This window comes from Lithobates pipiens, unplaced genomic scaffold (assembly GCF_037356315.1).
Source record: "Lithobates pipiens isolate NorthernLeopardFrog02 unplaced genomic scaffold, aLitPip1_a1.2 Scaffold_44, whole genome shotgun sequence".
NCBI classification, from domain to species: Eukaryota; Metazoa; Chordata; class Amphibia; order Anura; family Ranidae; genus Lithobates; species Lithobates pipiens.
In genome coordinates this window covers 4,990,345-5,011,157 of record NW_027507870.1, presented here as the reverse complement: position 1 = coordinate 5,011,157, position 20,813 = coordinate 4,990,345, and the positions used below count along the sequence as shown (strand labels likewise).

The following is a 20,813-nucleotide window of genomic DNA, read 5'->3' as shown; positions in this document are numbered from 1 at the left end:
TCACACTTGTGCGCAAGAGTATTTGTTTGCGACTATAGAACTTGACCAGCTACTTGTGGACTCCTTGATGATATCAAGATCCAATTTCATGTTCAATCACATTAATCAGGCCCAGCAGGTTTGAGAACATTTCTAGATTTCAATGTAAGAATTCCCAGGACCACTGTAATTGAGAATGGAAATGGTTTCTACAATCCCTACCTTGCTAAACTGAGTTTTTGTGGCCTTGCTGAACTTTTTGTCTGACTGACAAAGTTTCTCTTTCCTTCCAGGGTTTGATTAGATTAACATGATAGATCTGGTAGGGATTTCTCTTTGTGGGCTGGTGGACCTTATAGTTAATCTTTCCTACCTTTTTGACTATCTCAAAAGGCCATTGTACAAGGAACTTGCTCTCGATGGTAGACACTAACACAAGAACCCAAACCCTTAGGCTCGGTTCACACAGGGGGCGATGCGAGGCGACACAGACTTGCCTCGCCGCGACCTGCCGCGACCTCAGCGGCGACTTGCAAATGAATTCTGTATAGAAGTCAATGCAAGTCGCCCCGAGGTCACCCAAAAGTAGTACAGGAACCTTTTTTCTGAGTCTGAGCAACTCGAGTCGCTCCTCTTAGAACGGTTCCATTGTACAGAACGGGGGCGACTTGTCAGGTCGCGGCACGGCAAGTCGTGTCGCCTCGTGTCGCCCCCTGTGTGAACCGGCCCTTAGGTTTAAAAACTCTCTGACCTTGGCAGACTGGTTGCAAAATTGACTCTTTTGTGCAGCCAGTACGTGCTCTCTGACAAGAATGAATGAATGAATGAATTAAATACTTGTATAGCGCACAATGCGAACTGAATCGCCTCTAGGCGCTGTGGCGAGCTTTGATCATCTGCTAAAAGAGGAAGGTCTTGAGTTTTTTCCTAAAAGCCAGGTGATTTTCTTCCAGGCGGATGTTGATTGGTAGAGCATTCCATAGCCGAGGCCCTTGGACAGCGAATCTCCGATCACCCTTGGATTTATACCGGGCTTTGGGCACGACAAGGAGGTTTTTGTTGGCTGATCGAAGACTGCGGTTTGGTGTGTAATGATTTATTTTCTCCATTAGGTATTGCGGAGCTTCTCTATGCACACATTTGTGGGTGAGGCAAAGGGTCTTGAACGTGATCCGATTTTTTACGGTTAGCCAATGTAAGCTCCTCAGTGAAGGAGAAATGGATTCCCGGGGTTTTTTTCCTGTTATCAGCCTTGCCGCTGTTTTTTGGATCAGTTGTAATCGCGCAAGTTGATATTGTGGTAATCCTATGTAAAGCGAGTTTGCGTAGTCCAGTCGTGAATAATGATTGTTCCAACTACCACTGCTTTGTCATTCTTTGTGATAAAAGGGATGAGTCTGCGAAGCATGCGCAACAGATGGTGAGATCCACTGACTACAGATCCTATTTGCGCATCCATTGACATTTGTGCATCTAAAATATCCCCGAGACTCTTCGCTTTGGTCTTTGGGGAGAGAGTCTGCCCAAAGATGGTTGGTGGAGACCAGGAGGTTTTGGTTGCGGGCTTATGATTTGGGCATCACTTCTGCCATCTGGTTCTTCATTTGTGGGATGTGTTCCCCCATGTTCCAATAAAGGGTAGCCTCTTGTACCCATATCTCTTTCACTACATCCAGCAATCCACAGGGGTGTCTCCTATGAACCAACTCTTCGGCAAAAACCCTGTGGATGCCTGGGGTACCTTCCGTATGGCAAACAAGAGGACAGTAAAAAAAAATCCCAACCATGGCCATCTTTTTTAACCACTTTCTTAAGTGTCCCCATGGTTTTGTTACATTGTTCCACTACTAGCCCATCAGTTTGTGGACTCACTGCTATCACTGTTATCCTTTTGTTTAATTGGCAGGGATTCCTGGTGATGTCAATGGTTTCTTTTGACATGGTGGGTCCAAGCACCCGTGGATTCCTTGACACCCATGGAACCATTGACAGTGCGAAGCTGTCATAATAGCAAAAATAAATACCACTTCTCTATATAAATGCTTGACTCTTGCCTAACAAGGGGCTGAACAGGCAAAAGTTCAGGCATTCATCCAAACAGCAAAACTTTGGTCTGAATGGTCGGCTCATCCCTAGTCTCTATTTGTCTATTTACACAGATGCCGGCTAATGCTATTTACAGTGTAATTAATTGCGCTAGCCCGACATTTCTTTCACGCATTTCCGGTTCCTTAAATTAGATGATTTTGTTATTTTGTATCTGTATGTGTTTATGGCCTGAGGTAGGGCAGAGGTTCTCATCTGAAACTGTTACAATGTAATGGAAATACTTTTTCTTTCCTTTAAAAAGAAATCTTTAAGTGCTGCAGCCCCTGGGGACTTTTTATATTTATTATGAGCTATTGGCACCCTGTGGTTTTCAGCAATTACCTATTGAAATTTGAAGCCTGCCATCTTATTCTTTTCTTTCAAGGTAGTTCTGACACAGCCTGGAGATATGTTTTAGGTCATTATCTTACTGTAGGATGACCCTCTGACCAACTAGGCTTTTTCCAGAGGGTATTGCATGGAAAACCCTGCAAAATGTTGTGGTATTGGTTCAGAGCAGTCATGTACTGCCGATCGGGACTACCGGGAGTCTCAGTGGGCCGATGGCTCGGTGGGCCAGTTTCAATGACAGCGGAGGTAGAGCGAACGGGGACTCCCAAACCCTGTCCACCAATAAGCTAATCTCTCGCTGTGCAACTGTTTAGAAAAAAAAAAACTTCTCCAGGCCCCCTGTATTCAGTGGGGGATTTGGAGTCCCCGTCCGCTCACCTCGCCGCCCCCTCCCCCCCCTGTTCCCTCCAGCCCTAGTTACCCAGCTCTGTGGTGCCCTGGAGGAAGGGAGATGACCAGATGTACCAGCAGTGCACAGAGGGTCCTGGGCACCCAGCTCCAGAGGAACCACCTGCAGGACAAGCAGGGGTGTACCTAGAGCATTTGGCACCCAGGGCGGATCCTATATCTGACACCCTCCCCCACCCCCCTCTAACTTTAAAATATAACAACACCCACAACAATTTGTAACGTTTCTCTACAATGCAATTTTTGTGCAAAAAATACAATTCAATGAATATGAATGACTCCTCTGTGTCCCATGGAGACGGCGGTTTCCCCCTTCAGACTCCTCTGTGTCCCATGGAGACGACGGCTTCAACCTTCAGACTCCTCTGTGTCCCATGGAGACGGCGGCTTCCCCCTTCAGACTCCTCTGTGTCCCATGGAGATGGCGGCTTCCCCCTTCAGACTCCTCTATGTCCCATGGAGACGGCGGTTTCCCCCTTCAGACTCCTCTGTGGCACATGGAGATGGCGGCCTCCCCCTTCAGACTCCTCTGTGTCCCATGGAGATGACAGCTTCCCCCTTCAGACTCCTCCATGTCCCATGGAGATGGCGGCTTCCCCCTTCAGACTCCTCTGTGTCCCATGGAGATGATGGCTTCCCCTTCAGACTTCTGTGTCCCATGGAGACGGCAGTTTCCCCCCTCAGACTCCTCCCTGTCCAATGGAGATGGCGGTTTCCCCCCTCAGACTCCTCTGTGTCCCATGGAGAAGGCGGCTTCAACCTTCAGACTTCTCTGTGTCCCATGGAGAAGGCGGCTTCAACCTTCAGACTTCTCTTTGTCCCAATGGAGACAGCAGTTTCCCCCTTCAGACTCCTCCGTGTCCCATGGAGATGACGGCTTCCCCCTTCAGACTCCTCTGTGTCCCATGGAGACGGCAGTTTCCCCCCTCAGACTCCTCCATGTCCAATGGAGACGGTGGCTTCAACCTTCAGACTCCTCTGTGTCCCAATGGAGGCGGCGGTTTCCCCCTTCAGACTCCTCTGTGTCCCAATGGAGACAGCAGTTTTCCCCTTCAGACTCCTCTGTGTCCCAATGGAGACAGCAGTTTTCCCCTTCAGACTCCTCTGTGTCCCATGGAGACAGCGGCTTCAAACTTCAGACTCCTCTGTGTCCCATGGAGATGGTGGTTTCCCCCTTCAGACTCCTATATGTCCCATGGAGACGGCGGTTTCCCCCCTCAGACTCATCCATGTCCAATGGAGATGGTGGCTTCAACCTTCAGACTCCTCTGTGTCCCAATGGAGACAGCGGCTTCCCCCTTCAGACTCCTCTGTGTCCCATGGAGACGACGGTTTCCCCCTTCAGACTCTTCTGTGTCCCATGGAGACGGCGGTTTCCCCCTTCAGACTCCTCTGTGTCCCATGGAGACGACGGCTTCAACCTTCAGACTCCTCTGTGTCCCATGGAGACGGCGGTTTTCCCCCTTCAGACTCCTCTGTGTCCCAATAAAGACAGCGGTTTCCCCCTCAGACTCCTCTGTGTCCCATGGAGATGGCGGCCTCCCCCTTCAGACTCCTCTGTGTCCCATGGAGATGACAGCTTCCCCCTTCAGACTCCTCCATGTCCCATAGAGATGGCGGCTTCCCCCTTCAGACTCCTCTGTGTCCCATGGAGATGATGGCTTCCCCTTCAGACTTCTCTGTGTCCCATGGAGACGGCAGTTTCCCCCCTCAGACTCCTCTGTGTCCAAATGAAGACAGCAGTTTTCCCCTTCAGACTCCTCTGTGTCCCATGGAGACGGCGGCTTTAAACTTCAGACTCCTCTGTGTCCCATGGAGATGGCGGTTTCCCCCTTCAGACTCCTATATGTGCCATGGAGAAGGCGGTTTCCCCCCTCAGACTCATCCATGTCCAATGGAGATGGTGGCTTCAACCTTCAGACTCCTCTGTGTCCCAATGGAGACAGCGGCTTCCCCCTTCAGACTCCTCTGTGTCCCATGGAGACGACGGTTTCCCCCTTCAGACTCTTCTGTGTCCCATGGAGACGGTGGTTTCCCCCTTCAGACTCCTCTGTGTCCCATGGAGATGACGGCTTCAACCTTCAGACTCCTCTGTGTCCCATGGAGACGACGGCTTCAACCTTCAGACTCCTCTGTGTCCCATGGAGACGGCGGCTTCAACCTTCAGACTCCTCTGTGTCCCATGGAGATGGCGGTTTTCCCCCTTCAGACTCCTCTGTGTCCCATGGAAACAATGGCTTCCCCTTCAGACTCCTCTGTGTCCCAATAAAGACAGCGGTTTCCCCCTCAGACTCCTCTGTGTCCCACGGAGATGACAGCTTCCCCCTTCAGACTCCTCTGTGTCCCATGGAGACGGCGGCTTCCCCCTCCAGACTCCTCTGTGTCCCATGGAGATGGCGGTTTCCCCCTTCAGACTCCTCTGTGTCCCATGGAGATGGCAGCCTCCCCCTTCAGACTCCTCTGTGTCCCATGGAGATGACAGCTTCCCCCTTCAGACTCCTCCATGTCCCATGGAGATGGCGGCTTCCCCCTTCAGACTCCTCTGTGTCCCATGGAGATGATGGCTTCCCCTTCAGACTTCTCTGTGTCCCATGGAGACGGCAGTTTCCCCCCTCAGACTCCTCCCTGTCCAATGGAGATGGCGGTTTCCCCCCTCAGACTCCTCTGTGTCCCATGGAGAAGGCGGCTTCCACCTTCAGACTTCTCTGTGTCCCATGGAGAAGGCGGCTTCAACCTTCAGACTTCTCATTGTCCCAATGGAGACAGCAGTTTCCCCCTTCAGACTCCTCCGTGTCCCATGGAGAAGGCGGCTTCAACCTTCAGACTTCTCTGTGTCCCATGGAGAAGGCGGCTTCAACCTTCAGACTTCTCTTTGTCCCAATGGAGACAGCAGTTTCCCCCTTCAGACTTCTCCGTGTCCCATGGAGATGACGGCTTCCCCCTTCAGACTCCTCTGAGTCCCATGGAGACGGCGGTTTCCCCCCTCAGACTCCTACATGTCCAATGGAGACGGTGGCTTCAACCTTCAGACTCCTCTGTGTCCCAAAGGAGGCGGCAGTTTCCCCCTTCAGACTCCTCTGTGTCCCAATGGAGACAGCGGCTTCCCCCTTCAGACTCCTCTGTGTCCCATGGAGACGACGGTTTCCCCCTTCAGTCTCCTCTGTGTCCCATGGAGACGACGGCTTCAACCTTCAGACTCCTCTGTGTCCCATGGAGACGGCGGCTTCAACCTTCAGACTCCTCTGTGTCCCATGGAGACGGCGGCTTCCCCCTTCAGACTCCTCTGTGTCCCATGGAGACGACGGTTTCCCCCTTCAGTCTCCTCTGTGTCCCATGGAGACGACGGCTTCAACCTTCAGACTCCTCTGTGTCCCATGGAGACGACGGCTTCAACCTTCAGACTCCTCTGTGTCCCATGGAGACGGCGGCTTCAACCTTCAGACTCCTCTGTGTCCCATGGAGACGGCGGCTTCAAACTTCAGACTCCTCTGTGTCCCATGGAGACGGTGGTTTTCCCCCTTCAGACTCCTCTGTGTCCCATGGAGATGACGGTTTCCCCCTTCAGACTCCTATATGTGCCATGGAGAAGGCGGTTTCCCCCCTCAGACTCATCCATGTCCAATGGAGATGGTGGCTTCAACCTTCAGACTCCTCTGAGTCCCAATGGAGACAGCGGCTTCCCCCTTCAGACTCCTCTGTGTCCCATGGAGACGACGGTTTCCCCCTTCAGACTCTTCTGTGTCCCATGGAGACGGTGGTTTCCCCCTTCAGACTCCTCTGTGTCCCATGGAGATGACGGCTTCAACCTTCAGACTCCTCTGTGTCCCATGGAGACGACGGCTTCAACCTTCAGACTCCTCTGTGTCCCATGGAGACGGCGGCTTCAACCTTCAGACTCCTCTGTGTCCCATGGAGATGGCGGTTTTCCCCCTTCAGACTCCTCTGTGTCCCATGGAAACAATGGCTTCCCCTTCAGACTCCTCTGTGTCCCAATAAAGACAGCGGTTTCCCCCTCAGACTCCTCTGTGTCCCACGGAGATGACAGCTTCCCCCTTCAGACTCCTCTGTGTCCCATGGAGACGGCGGCTTCCCCCTCCAGACTCCTCTGTGTCCCATGGAGATGGCGGTTTCCCCCTTCAGACTCCTCTGTGTCCCATGGAGATGGCAGCCTCCCCCTTCAGACTCCTCTGTGTCCCATGGAGATGACAGCTTCCCCCTTCAGACTCCTCCATGTCCCATGGAGATGGCGGCTTCCCCCTTCAGACTCCTCTGTGTCCCATGGAGATGATGGCTTCCCCTTCAGACTTCTCTGTGTCCCATGGAGACGGCAGTTTCCCCCCTCAGACTCCTCCCTGTCCAATGGAGATGGCGGTTTCCCCCCTCAGACTCCTCTGTGTCCCATGGAGAAGGCGGCTTCCACCTTCAGACTTCTCTGTGTTCCATGGAGAAGGCGGCTTCAACCTTCAGACTTCTCATTGTCCCAATGGAGACAGCAGTTTCCCCCTTCAGACTCCTCCGTGTCCCATGGAGAAGGCGGCTTCAACCTTCAGACTTCTCTGTGTCCCATGGAGAAGGCGGCTTCAACCTTCAGACTTCTCTTTGTCCCAATGGAGACAGCAGTTTCCCCCTTCAGACTTTTCCGTGTCCCATGGAGATGACGGCTTCCCCCTTCAGACTCCTCTGTGTCCCATGGAGACGGCGGTTTCCCCCCTCAGACTCCTACATGTCCAATGGAGACGGTGGCTTCAACCTTCAGACTCCTCTGTGTCCCAAAGGAGGCGGCAGTTTCCCCCTTCAGACTCCTCTGTGTCCCAATGGAGACAGCGGCTTCCCCCTTCAGACTCCTCTGTGTCCCATGGAGACGACGGTTTCCCCCTTCAGTCTCCTCTGTGTCCCATGGAGACGACGGCTTCAACCTTCAGACTCCTCTGTGTCCCATGGAGACGGCGGCTTCCCCCTTCAGTCTCCTCTGTGTCCCATGGAGACGACGGCTTCAACCTTCAGACTCCTCTGTGTCCCATGGAGACGACGGCTTCAACCTTCAGACTCCTCTGTGTCCCATGGAGATGGCGGCTTCAACCTTCAGACTCCTCTGTGTCCCATGGAGACGGCGGCTTCAAACTTCAGACTCCTCTGTGTCCCATGGAGACGGCGGCTTCAACCTTCAGACTCCTCTGTGTCCCATGGAGACGGCGGCTTCAAACTTCAGACTCCTCTGTGTCCCATGGAGACGGCGGTTTTCCCCCTTCAGACTCCTCTGTGTCCCATGGAAACAGTGGCTTCCCCTTCAGACTCCTCTGTGTCCCAATAAAGACAGCGGTTTCCCCCTCAGACTCCTCTGTGTCCCACAGAGACGACAGCTTCCCCCTTCAGACTCCTCTGTGTCCCATGGAGACGGCGGCTTCAACCTTCAGACTCCTCTGTGTCCCATGGAGACGGCGGCTTCAAACTTCAGACTCCTCTGTGTCCCATGGAGACGGCGGTTTTCCCCCTTCAGACTCCTCTGTGTCCCATGGAAACAATGGCTTCCCCTTCAGACTCCTCTGTGTCCCAATAAAGACAGCGGTTTCCCCCTCAGACTCCTCTGTGTCCCACAGAGACGACAGCTTCCCCCTTCAGACTCTTCTGTGTCCCAGGCTTCCCATGCGTCTTCTTGGCAGCACGTCTCCTCCTCCTTCCTCCTCATTGGCCAATAGGATGGCTTCTCCTTTCAGCCAATTTGGAAACGGTTCTTATGACCCACTTCCTGATTAGCTGGGAGGAGAATTAGTGTGATATATTCATACGCTATTGTCCCACAACTGAGTGGGATCTGGTTGCATTCCTCTGCGCCCTGAGCCCACCCTTTCTTGAAGCCTATAATCACATGCTTCAAACCCCCCCCCCAATGGAATCCATGATTTCGGCGCCATGTATGTAGATAAGGGGGCAGGACGCATGGATATGGAGCGTGGCGCCTGTGCACCCCTAATGGACAGGGACGCCACTGCACCCAAGGTATGTAAATGGACGTCCTTGGGTTTCAGGAGTTACACTGGGATGATGCCTACACCTACAGGCATCATCCCGGCATTGATCTATTCAGCCAGCGATTCTGAGTGAGGTCCCACCCCCTCCCACTGCTGCCCCCGCCTCTCCCGGGCTCTCCGGTCCCATTGCGGAGGCCGGCGGTGATGGATGCCCTGTACAGAAAGAGAGGAATTGACTTTGTTCACCTCTCTCTGTAACCCTGAAAACCGGGAGTGGCGAGTAGTTCATCACTACTGGTTCCAACATTTTGTTTACCTAGCCACCAGTGGCCAGGTAAGTAGCCGATCAGACCGATCTATGTCTGATCAGCTATGTGGGAGGACAGTGGAGAGAATTTGGGTCTAATAGATGTCAACCATTTCCATAAAGAGGACCTGTCACGACCCATGGATGAACAACATCCCTTGCTGTGGCGCTACCTATATAATGAAAGGCGACAGACCCTGTTCACTTGTTAGGTGCTATTTGCCTCTATAGTGACAAATAAAAGTGCATACACCAATAGTGCAATCCTAACAAATTACCAATGTTCATATACCAGTGGTCCAAACCTCACTAGGTTGCCAAATAAATATGAACTTGATATAAATAAATGTTTAAAAGTGATACATAAACCGTGATACTCCAATAACAAAAAAATGCAAGGATATAAAATAAATAAAAAATAAATGTGTATATATAAAAATAGTCCCAAAAGTGATAGCAATAAAGTAAAAAAAAAAAAGAAAGTGTAAAAATAAATAAAATTAATACTTTTTGTATAAAATAAATAATATAAATCTTTTTAAAGCACCCCCCCCCCCCCGTGCTTACCCGCAAATGCGTACGCATACGTTACTACCCTATGGAGAATTTTAAGCACCGTGGTTTGCTGCCATTCCACGGGCAGAGGAAATTTTAAAGCGTGACATGTTAGGTATCTATTTACTCGGCGTAACATCATCTTTCATATTATACACAAAAAAAATGAGGCTAACTTTCGTTTTTTTTTTTTAATTCATTGAAGTGTATTTTGTTTCCCAAACTGTGCAAATACCGTGTGACATAAAAAATTGTAAACACCCACCATTTTATTCTTTAGAGTCTCTGCAACAAAAAAAAAAGTATCACATATATATATGTATGTATGTGTGTATGTGTATATATATATATATATAGAAAGGCCAGTATGGTGGCCTGAAATTATGGGAGGAGCCCGGTGGAGTATATAACCAGCCCGTTCGCCTATCTTCCTCGTCGGTTCCGGTGCGCGATATCTGATACGTCAGAAATCAAGGGCCGACTATCCTCGAGACCAAAACGTAGTGAGCCGTGTTCGTGAGTTCCTGCGTTGTCCGTTCGCCTTCGCATTTGACAAGTCGTCTTGTCATTCGTCAGCGTCCGCGTGTTTGCCGTCCGAGTGTCGCTATACTCAACGAAATTTTCTGTTGTCGTACAACACGTCTGGGCCGGCTGTCGCAGGTAGGGCTTCGGCACCCTTTTCAGTTCACGTGTTACAATGTCACGCAAACGAGATTCCCTGGACTCACGAACCTCTCACTTTCATTTTCACGAACGTTTTAAACTGTGGCACTCGTACTCGTTACCTCATGTCACTACCCCCTTTCTTTCGGAAGAAGTCGTTATCACCTTTTCGGGACATGTCGATCGTGCCACATCAGGCACTTCGTTTCGTAGGCACGTCTAAGCCGAACGACTCCCCGATCATTTCTCTATATCCGAATCGATCGAATCGTTTCGAAATCACAGCCGACTGCTCGTTACGTTAAATCAAGCAGTCCGGACAATGGCAATTTCACGTTGTTTTCAAGCCGTAAACCGGTCGGACCGTTCCAATTCGAATAATCATTTCATCATTTCTGTCACTTACCGCGCTCCGGTGCGAATCTTGTCGCATCTCCGATGCACCGATTCGCTTCGAAGTGCCCCAGGGTTCGGCCTCATTTCTGTACATGCTCCAGAGACTGAGTCACTCGCAGGATCAGGCACAGTCCCTGATTCTAGTCTTTGTCATGGCATACCATTTCTGTCACTTATTACGCTCCAATTCGAATCCTGTCGCATTCTTTTATGCACCGATTCGTTCTGGTGTGCCCAGCTGTTATGCCTCATTTCAGTACATGCTCCAGAGACGGATTCTTTGTTGTAACCATCAGCCCAGTCGTTGAATCTTGTCTCTGTCATGGCATATCATTTCTGTCACTTATTACGCTCCAATTCGAATCATGTCGCATTCTTTTATGCACTGATCCGTTCTGGTGTGCCCAGCTGCTACGCCTCATTTCAGTACATGCTCCAGAGACGGATTCTTTGTTGTAACCATCAGTCCAGTCGTTGAATCTTGTCTCTGTCATGGCATATCATTTCTGTCACTTATTACGCTCCAATTCGAATCCTGTCGCATTCTTTTATGCACCGATTCATTCTGGTGTGCCCAGCTGCTACGCCTCATTTCAGTACATGCTCCAGAGATGGATTCTTTGTTGTAACCATCAGTCCAGTCGTTGAATCTTGTCTCTGTCATGGCATATCATTTCTGTCACTTATTACGCTCCAATTCGAATCCTGTCACATTTTGTTTTTATGCACTGATTCGTTCTGGTGTGCCCAGCTGCTACTCCTCATTTCAGTACATGCTCCAAAGACAGGATTCATCTGTTTGGTTCATGGGCTCGTCCTCTGATTCTTGTCTTTGTCATGGGTTTCATTTCATTTCACCTATCACGTTCCGATACGAATAGTCACATCTGTGTACCAAATTCGTCTCGGCGTGCCCCAGGAATGGCCTAATTTCAGTACATGCTCCAGAATCCGTTTCGTGCTCGGTCGCAAGTTGTGGCATGGCGATCTGGATCTCTGTCATGGCAGGTTCTCTCATTTCACTGTCACATACCGCTTCCCGGTTTGGGTCCAGTTGATTCTTCAATGTTTGGACGCCTACCGGGGGCCTTGCTCCTCGGCCTCATTTCATTATTAGTTGCCTCGGAAGGGAAACACAGCTTCGTTTAGGTGTGTCTCGCTGTTTTCTCCACATACAAGCGTAGACTTCTTGCAATCGTTGCAAACACACATCCAAGCGTAGACTTCTTGCAATCATGGCAAGCACGCATCCAGACATAGACTTCTCGCAATCATTGCAAGCACACATTCGAGCATAGACCTCTGGCACTCATTGCAAGCATGCATTCGAGCATAGACCTCTTGCAATCATTGCAAGCACGCATTCGAGCATAGACCTCTTGCGATCATTGCAAGCACGCATTCGAGCATAGACCTCTTGCGATCATCGCAAGCACGCGTTTGAGCATAGACCTCTTGCACTCATTACAAGCACGCACTCGAGCATAGACCTCTTGCAATCATGGCAAGCACGCATTCGAGCATAGACCTCTTGCAATCGTTGCAAGCAGATGTCCAGGCACAACTTATAGCAATCATTGTTGGCAGGCACTTCTGGCTGCTCGATAGATTGCTTTGGGGAAAGCCTGGATACCTTCCTAAAGGTACGTTGTATTACGGGGTACTTATATTTATAGGTATAGTTGATCCAGGGAAAAATCCGATTGCCTCTCGAGGGGTCAGGAAGGAATTTTTTCCCCTGCTGTAGCAAATTGGGCTATGCTCTGTTGGGGGTTTTTTGCCTTCCTCTGGATCAGCTGCGGGCGTAGAATTGGGTGTGTCGGGTTGTGTGATACCTTATTTATTTTGATTTGTGGTGGGACTGGATGGACTTCTGTCTTTCCGGCCTGGCTACCCATGTGACCTACCATAATTCCTTGCAATCGTTGCAAGCACGAGTCCTGGCATAACTCCTCGCATTAGTTGCAGGCACGCATCCTAGCATAACATCTTGCAATCATAGCAAGCACGCATCCTGGGTAACATCTTGCAATCATCGCAAGCACGCGTCCAAACATACATTCAAGCACAACTCCTGCAGTCTTCGCAGTGCACATGCGGTAACACGAATGGCTCACAGTCACTACGTATACATCTCCAGTGACAAATTCCCGGGCAATTGTCGCAAGCACACGTTTAACACACTTTTGGTCATGCCAAGGCTCGCGACTTAGCATAACTTCTTGCAATCATTCGTTGGCAAGCACGTTCTCAGTGGCACACGAACTGGCTACACGTCATTTTCAGCAGCACTTAGTTGGTAACACGTCTCCTGTGGCTTTTCTTACAAACCACTCACTGTTGTCTGCCTACTCGTCTCTTCCTTAGGACAGTTGAGTTCAACTTCCGTCCCGCACCAGGATCATGTTGACACACGCAACTGGCTTCTTCCTGTAGCACGCCCAGGCTATTTCTAGCCAGCGTTCAGCATTTCTTATCCTTACAGTGCACGGAGAGCCATCTGTCATTCGGCCCGTACAGCAAGATCCCCACTACGAGGCATCCAGAGGCATCAGCCCATAGCCAACGGCAAACGCTCGCCCATCACAACTACCATCTTTAGGGGCATATAATATCCTCGCATATTCCCCAGTCTAGTCATCCAAAAGACACCTACAGTCCCTACACGGCATGTCGAGTTTCGCTATGCGCATCATCCCTCAGGGGCGCGCCTTTGTGTCACGCCTATTGGTCTTACTGTCCCTCTCACAGGATCCAGAGCAAGTCCTCAGCCTGGATCCCACGGCAATAGCAGTCCTTGCTATGCGGGAGGGATTCCTATCGTCTGGGAATGGTGTCTCCCTGTTCATTCCCTCCGTGTCTTCCCTTTCTCCCCAGGTGATGACCGACGCAGCGGCCTCCACGGGCTTGCGGCTGTTTTTGGCCACCTCTGGCTCGCAGCTCCCTGGCCTCCCCAGTTACTGGCAATTCCTGGCTGCGCCAAGGCGTCCTCTCTGTTGTTTATGTCCTTCCTACGTCGACTGGTCCAGCTCTTGTTGTTGTTTCAGTTCAACATCCGTTGTTCCTTTATCCCCGGTAAATTCAATCAGGCAGCGGACGCCCTCTCCCGCTTTAACCTCGTCTCGTTTTCCGATCAGGTACCCGGAGCCGGACCCACATCAGCAGCTATCCCGGACTGGTCTCAACTGACCCTGGATTAGCCCCTCACCTCCTAGCGGCTACCCAACTCATTGATCACTCCCTTTTCCCGCAATACCCTCAAGGCCTATCAATCAGCCTGGAGGGCCTTTAACCGCTTCATCACGTATCACAGCACAGAGACGTCCCGTGTCAAGCAAGTCATAGCCTTCTTTTCCTACTGCCACTCGCAGTTGGCGTTATCCTTTAATACGATCCAGCTATACCTGACCGGTGTATAACATTTCACCTCCCTCCAGGACCCTACCGTACCCTCCTTATTTTACCACGCCGTTCAGGCTGTTATGCGCGGTATCCAGAAGCGCCAGCCGATGGCCGGCACCAAACGACTGCCTACCACAGGAGACGTTTTAGAAATATGTCAGATATCCTGGCCACTTCACCTTTTCGGTCTCCACATTAGTGTCATTTACAAGCAGCCATACACCTGGCCTTCTTCGGCTTCTTACGGCCAAGCGAGTTTACTTGTAGTAGCCTCACAGCACACATGCTGTGCGAGCACCACCTGGTCCGATACAAAGACCATTTCGTCTTACACTTAGCAGTCTCCAAGACACAGCAGCTTGGCTCGGGTACGGACATACACTTCTATAAGTCCAACAACCGCTGGTACCCGGTCGCCATTCTCACCCGCTTGTTGACCCTTTTGGCTGATCAACCAGGAACTAGTCCGCTTCTGCCATTTCACACTAAGCCTCTGAACGCTGCCCGCTTTATGGAACATCTCAGGATACTCCTGGGTATCCTTCACCTCTATCCTACTCACTACGCCGGACATTCATTCCGTATCGGAGCAGCTTCGGCGGCATCCCGCCAGGGGGTCCCGGACCACGTTATCGAGAGGTTGGGCAGATGGAGGTCCACCTGTTTCGCCCGCTACATACCCAATCCGCTAGTGGAGATGGCCCAGGCCTTTGTCGAGCTCACCCAGTAACAAACTTGAATCAATAAAATGCAACCCCTACCTGAATGTTTTTGCCCCCTTATCTTGGTATACCGTACGTCAGACCAGGGCACACTTTCAGGTCCATTTCAAGTAAGCGAGTTTATGTTAACCTTGTTTGTCATCCTTATCCGTATCGGTCAGAGGGCTCTGGACCATAAATAGAAAGGCCAGTATGGTGGCCTGAAATTATGGGAGGAGCCCGGTGGAGTATATAACCAGCCCGTTCGCCTATCTTCCTCGTCGGTTCCGGTGCGCGATACCCACCCACCCATCCCCTTTTTCAGGGCATTTCTCAAGCATTATACTCCTCATGAGAGTACTCATTTCACTCCATTCATATTCATTTCATTTATCACCCACTTCTCTATCTAAGGTATGCCCCCTTATTTTGGTATACCGTACGTCAGACCAGGGCACACTTTCAGGTCCATTTCAAGTAAGCGAGTTTATGTTAACCTTGTTTGTCATCCTTATCCGTATCGGTCAGAGGGCTCTGGACCATAAATATATATATATATATATAAAATATATGTGTGTGCGTGTATGTATATGTATGTATATGTGTGTATGTATGTATGTATGTATGTATGTATATATATATATATATATATATATATATATATATATATATATATATATATATATATAATGTTTGGGGGTTCTACGTAATTTTCTAGTAAAAAAAAAGTAGATTTTTACATGTAGAAGCGATGTATCAGAAATGATCCGGATGGGAAGTGGTTAAACCCTTCATTTTAATCAGTCCTAATGAACAAAAAAATGAAAAAATTTACATGCACATTAGTATCCAGCCTAGCTTTTAAAACGTTAATCTCAAATGTTTTTATTTGGTTTAAATCTAATAAATTCTCTTCTGTTTTCAGGATTCTGTGCCGGTCGCTCTCGCTATAACCTCGTCACGCTCTGCGTCATCTCGCTGACATCCCTGACCGTCATCATCGCTCTCTCCATACAGTGTGAGTATTTATTACCAGGAGATCAGACTTCCTGCTGGATGCCAACCTGGCCTTTTACAGGTATCTCTGACATATACCGTAGTGCTGTACAAAGGACACTAAGCTATTTACATCAGCGGAGGAGCTTACACTCTAATGCCCCCCCCCCCCCAGTCACACACTATTATTAAAGGGTAATTCCACTTTCCTGGCAAAAAAAATAGCAAATAAAAAAATATATATATTTTAATACAGAGTATACAATTGCCACACAAGTCATATTATCAATTAATTATTAACCACTTCAGGTTTTCCCTTCTTAATGACCTGGCCATTTTTTTTGTGCTGCGTTACTTTAACTTACATTTGCGCGGTCGTGCGACTCTGTATCCAAATAAAACTGACGTCCCTTTTTTTTTTCCCCCACAAATAGAGCTTTCTTTTGGTGGTATTTGATCACCTCTGCGTTTTTTATTTTTTGCGCTGTAAACAAAAAAAAAAAAAGAATGGAGTGGTCAAAGAGATGTATGAGAATTGCAATTGTATTTGGAGTTAATGAAATACAGATATTGTATTTTTGTATCTTACATGTAAGGAAAAAAACTGTAATAAAGCGTATTTAATAAATAAATAAATAAATAAAAAAAAGAGCAACAATTTTGAATTTTTTTTTTTTTTTTACTTTCTGCTTTTTTTTAAATCTAATCTCTTGATCAATTTAGGCCAATATGTATTATGCTACATATTTTTGGTTAAAAAAAAAAAATCCCGATAAGCGTATATTGATTGCTTTGCACAAGAGTTATTGCATGTCCAAACTATGGGATAGATTTATTTAATTTTTATTTATTTATTTATTTATTTTTTACTAGTAATGGCGACAATCAGTGGCACCAATACAGTGATCAGTGCTACCAAAAAAAACAAAAAAAAAACACTGTCACTGTACTAATGACACTGGCAGGGAAGGGGTTAACCTCAGGGGCAATTAAAGGGCTAGTACTTTATAACTGTGTGGGGGGGAGACAGAGATCCATGTTCAAGATCTCTATCTTTCCCTCTCATAGAACGGCGGTCAATGTTCTCCTAGGTGTCCCCATGTTCTCCTAGGTGTCCCAATGTTCTCCTACTTCTCCCAATGTTCTCCTACCTCTCCCCATGTTCTCCTACCTCTCCCCATGTTCTCCTAGGTGTCCTCGTGTTCTCCTACATCTCCCAATGTTCTCCTATGTGTCCCAATGTTCTCCTACTTCTCCCAATGTTCTCCTACCTTTCCCCATGTTCTCCTAGGTGTCCCCATGTTCTCCTACATCCCCAATGTTCTCCTAGGTGTCCCCATGTTCTCCTAGGTGTCCCCATGTTCTCCCACATCCCCAATGTTCTCCTAGGTGTCCCCATGTTCTCCTAGGTGTCCCCATGTTCTCCCACATCCCCAATGTTCTCCTAGGTGTCCCCATGTTCTCCTAGGTGTCCCCATGTTCTCCCACATCCCCAATGTTCTCCTAGGTGTCCCCATGTTCTCCTAGGTTTCCCTATGTTCTCCTACATCCCCAATGTTCTCCTAGGTGTCCCCATGTTCTCCTAGGTGTCCCCATGTTCTCCTACTTCTCCCAATGTTCTCCTAGGTCAGGGATATGCAATTAGTGGACCTCCAGCTGTTGCAGAACTTCAAGTCCCATGAGGCATAGCAAGACTCTGACAGCAATAAGCCTCTGCCTCTGACACCCAGAGGCAGAGGCATGATGGGACTTGTGGGCCGCTAATTGGAGATTTAATGTCCTAGGTGTTCCAATGTTCTCCTAGGTGTCCCCATGTTCTCCTAGGTGTCCCCATGTTCTCCTAGGTGTCCCCATGTTCTCCTTCTTTACATAGGCAGACCGCCATTCTGCCTCTCCTGAGAGCGATCAGCGTGTCCTGGCAAACAATGCCACAGTGTCCAATCACAGCGGGAGCAGGCATCGGGCGGTGCGCGTGCGTGCCCCAGACCCGCTGCGCACAAAATCGCATACAGGTATGTGCTTTCACGCAGGAGGGCTGTCCTGCCACAGCATATCTGCGTGGGGTGGTCCATAACAGGCTAAATGGTAACTCCACTTTCGTGGGAAAAATATAGCAAATAAACGAAAAAAAAATAATAATAATCTAGCGTATACAATTGCGACACAAGTAATATTTTAATTGAATGTTATTTTTTTTTTTTTAAATCACATTTCGTTTTCAATCTGCAGCCTCTGTCATTTTCTGTCAAATAAAATATGGCGACCTGGAGGTGTTCTGTACACGGAAGGTATACAGAATGCCCCCAAGAAACATCATTTCCTGCTTGTGTGATTGGCTCACCGATTTTCCCAGAAGCCTGCCCTAAGATACAAGTCAGATTTCAGGCATCCCCTGCCACAAAAATGTCATTTTTGGTGAGATACTCCTAATAGGAAATCACGTCTAAGAGGGATGCAGACCACGCCACTTTGCTCATTAGAGCCCTGCAGGTGCAGCAGCTGATTGATAATTGTGAAACCACTCCCCATTAGATTCACTTTCCCACATGGACACAGAGAAACAAACATTGATTTCTTCAGAATAACAAAAGGTAGGAATCTGCAACAAAGTTTGTTAAAATCCTGTACATAGATCGCCCAGAGGGGGAGGTTTTTTTTCTCAACAACATATATATATATATATATATATATATATAAATATATATATATATATATACATACCGGGGAAAGACTCTTCGGAGGATGGCCAACAAGCTGGCATCTCAAGAAGTACCTGGTTGCTGAGTTGTTAAGGACATTAGCGAATCCACGTTGTCCAGTACTGCCAAGGAGACAGAGAACGTTCCAGGTACTGAGGAAAAGGTTCCTGTTCAAATTATTCAAGGTCAGAGGTTTTACAAGTTCTGGATCAAAGTGCTGACTGCCATAATCTCTGGCTAGAGATTTGTTCAGCTTTGAGGCGCCCCAGCTGCGAGTGGCTACTCTCTGGGCTGCATTAGAGACTTTCTGGTGATTAGCAGTTCAAGGTGCCTGAGTTTCTTCACCCTCTGTCCCCATACGAGACTGTGTTTATTGGATGTTACCCCTGCAAATAAAAACCTTTCTAAAGGACTTTTATGGTGTCAGTGTCCAAAGTTGTTGGGTACTAACCTTGGGAACCCCTAGACATGGAAGAACAAGCCAAGCGGAGGTAACCGATAAGCCCAAAAGTCAAGGCCGCCCTACCAAGGGTTATGACCGCTACATATGCATTGTATAAAACAAAATAAAAATAATAAAAAATAAAATAAAATTGTTTTAGAATTGAGAATTGCCTTCTCAATGGTGATAGGAAGATCCTGGCAAAAATGATTTTCTGGCATTTATCATATGTAGTGGACAATCTACTTTCGGGCCACCAGCACTGTTCGGTTCAGGGTAGAAGCACTTTTTCAGTGGTGTTAGCTGTCTGGGAGGCCCTTGAGTGGTGCAGGGCTGCAGGCTGGAGAAAGTACTTGCTGGCAAGGCTAAAGCTTTTGATCGGGTCAATCATGGCTGCTTCTTGACAAGTATGGCCTGGAGGGGGGCTTTATCGATTGGCTGAAGACCTTGTACAGAGGGGCTGAAAGCTTCATGCTTGTGAATGGTTGGATCGGACGGCGTTTTGTGGTTGGCTCGGGTGTGCGTCAGGGGTGTCCTTTGGGTCCTCTGCTATAGTCGTTCACAATCGCTCCCTTCATCCGGAGGTTAGAGAGCAGACCGTTGTGCGGATTGCCTTTGGGCATTCCTGATGAGCCTCCTCTGAGTGTCGTAGCCTATGCTGATGACGTGTCTGTTTTCATCTCTGGGACAGAGGAGGCGGAGGAGGTGGTCTCAGTGATGGAGCAGTATGCTGAGGCATCTGGCTCAAAGATCAATCAGGATAAAAGTTAAGTTTTTTAGATGGGTGAGGAAGGCGATGGCTTTGAGCTTCCGGACATCTTCTCAGAGCCCCGACAGGAAATTAAAGTTTTAGGCACCAAATTTGGTCCTGGAGAGTAAGGCCTTGCAAAGTGGGAAAGCAGGCTACAAGATGCTGATGCCAAGATTGCCAGCTGGAAGGCTTAAAATCTCTCTTATAGGGAAAGGATTGACCTGATTAAAACATACTTGATCCCGGTATTTCTATATGTCAGCTTTGTCTGTGTTTTGCCAATGTCTTTCTATGCGAGAATCTACAGCTGTTTCTTCCAACTGTTATGGGAGAACAAACTGAATCTTGTCAAGAGGTCTGTAACCTAAGTATGTTCAACCCGGTGGTATTCTTTTCTCTGATATTTTTGAAACATAATTTTGCTAACATGCTTGCAGAGGAACCGCCTGGGTGGGTTGGTATTTTTCAGTCCTGGTTTAGGCCTTTTCTGCGAAGCTAGGAGAATGGTGGGCCATTTAAAAGCCTGAGGGTCTGACATGGTGAGCTCCCGGCTTATGTAGCTCCGTGCCGGAAAATGCTTTGGCAGTGGCGAGTGATGGCGGATGAAATTAAGTCTCTTTCTAGGAAGGACCTAGAGAGGAGGATGGTTGAATCTGCCTTTAGTGAGCCACTGGCCTTGAGGGATTGCCCAGGCCCTGTTATGAGGCAGGGTCTGCGTTTGCTCAATCTAGAGAGAATCCCTTTAAAGTTTCAGGATTTGGCCTGGCGCTCGTTCCATGGCATACTCTATGTGAAGGACAACCTGAAGCATCGTTCTGCAGAGAACCGTGGTTGTCCAAGAGTGGAGTGTGGTGGGGTGGAGGAGACAATGGACCATTTCTTGCTTCAGTGACTCTTCAATGTAGAAGTCTATAACCGGGTAGGTGGGGCTCTGGGTATCCCTTTCCTTTTCCACTTGAGTTATGCGGAGTGGTCGTACGGGGCCTTTGAGACACATTGGGATTTTGATTTTGAGACACTTTTTCTAGTTAGCTTAGTAGTCCATTTCTTCACATGGAATGCACAGTGTCAGGTTTCCATTCGGGAAAAAAGTCCTTCCTGTCGGT

General features: G+C 48.7%; 1 protein-coding gene across 2 annotated transcripts in view; it reads left to right on the top strand.

Annotated features, from left to right (window-relative positions):
* LOC143956906 (uncharacterized) overlaps positions 1 to 20,813 on the top strand; it is a 106,463-nt gene that overhangs the window by 35,695 nt on the left and 49,955 nt on the right. For both annotated transcript variants that reach the window (XM_077467076.1, XM_077467075.1), the window contains exon 3: positions 15,745 to 15,837. In XM_077467076.1, coding sequence (XP_077323202.1) covers positions 15,745 to 15,837 — 93 coding nt within the window. The remainder of the gene's footprint in view (positions 1 to 15,744; positions 15,838 to 20,813) is intronic.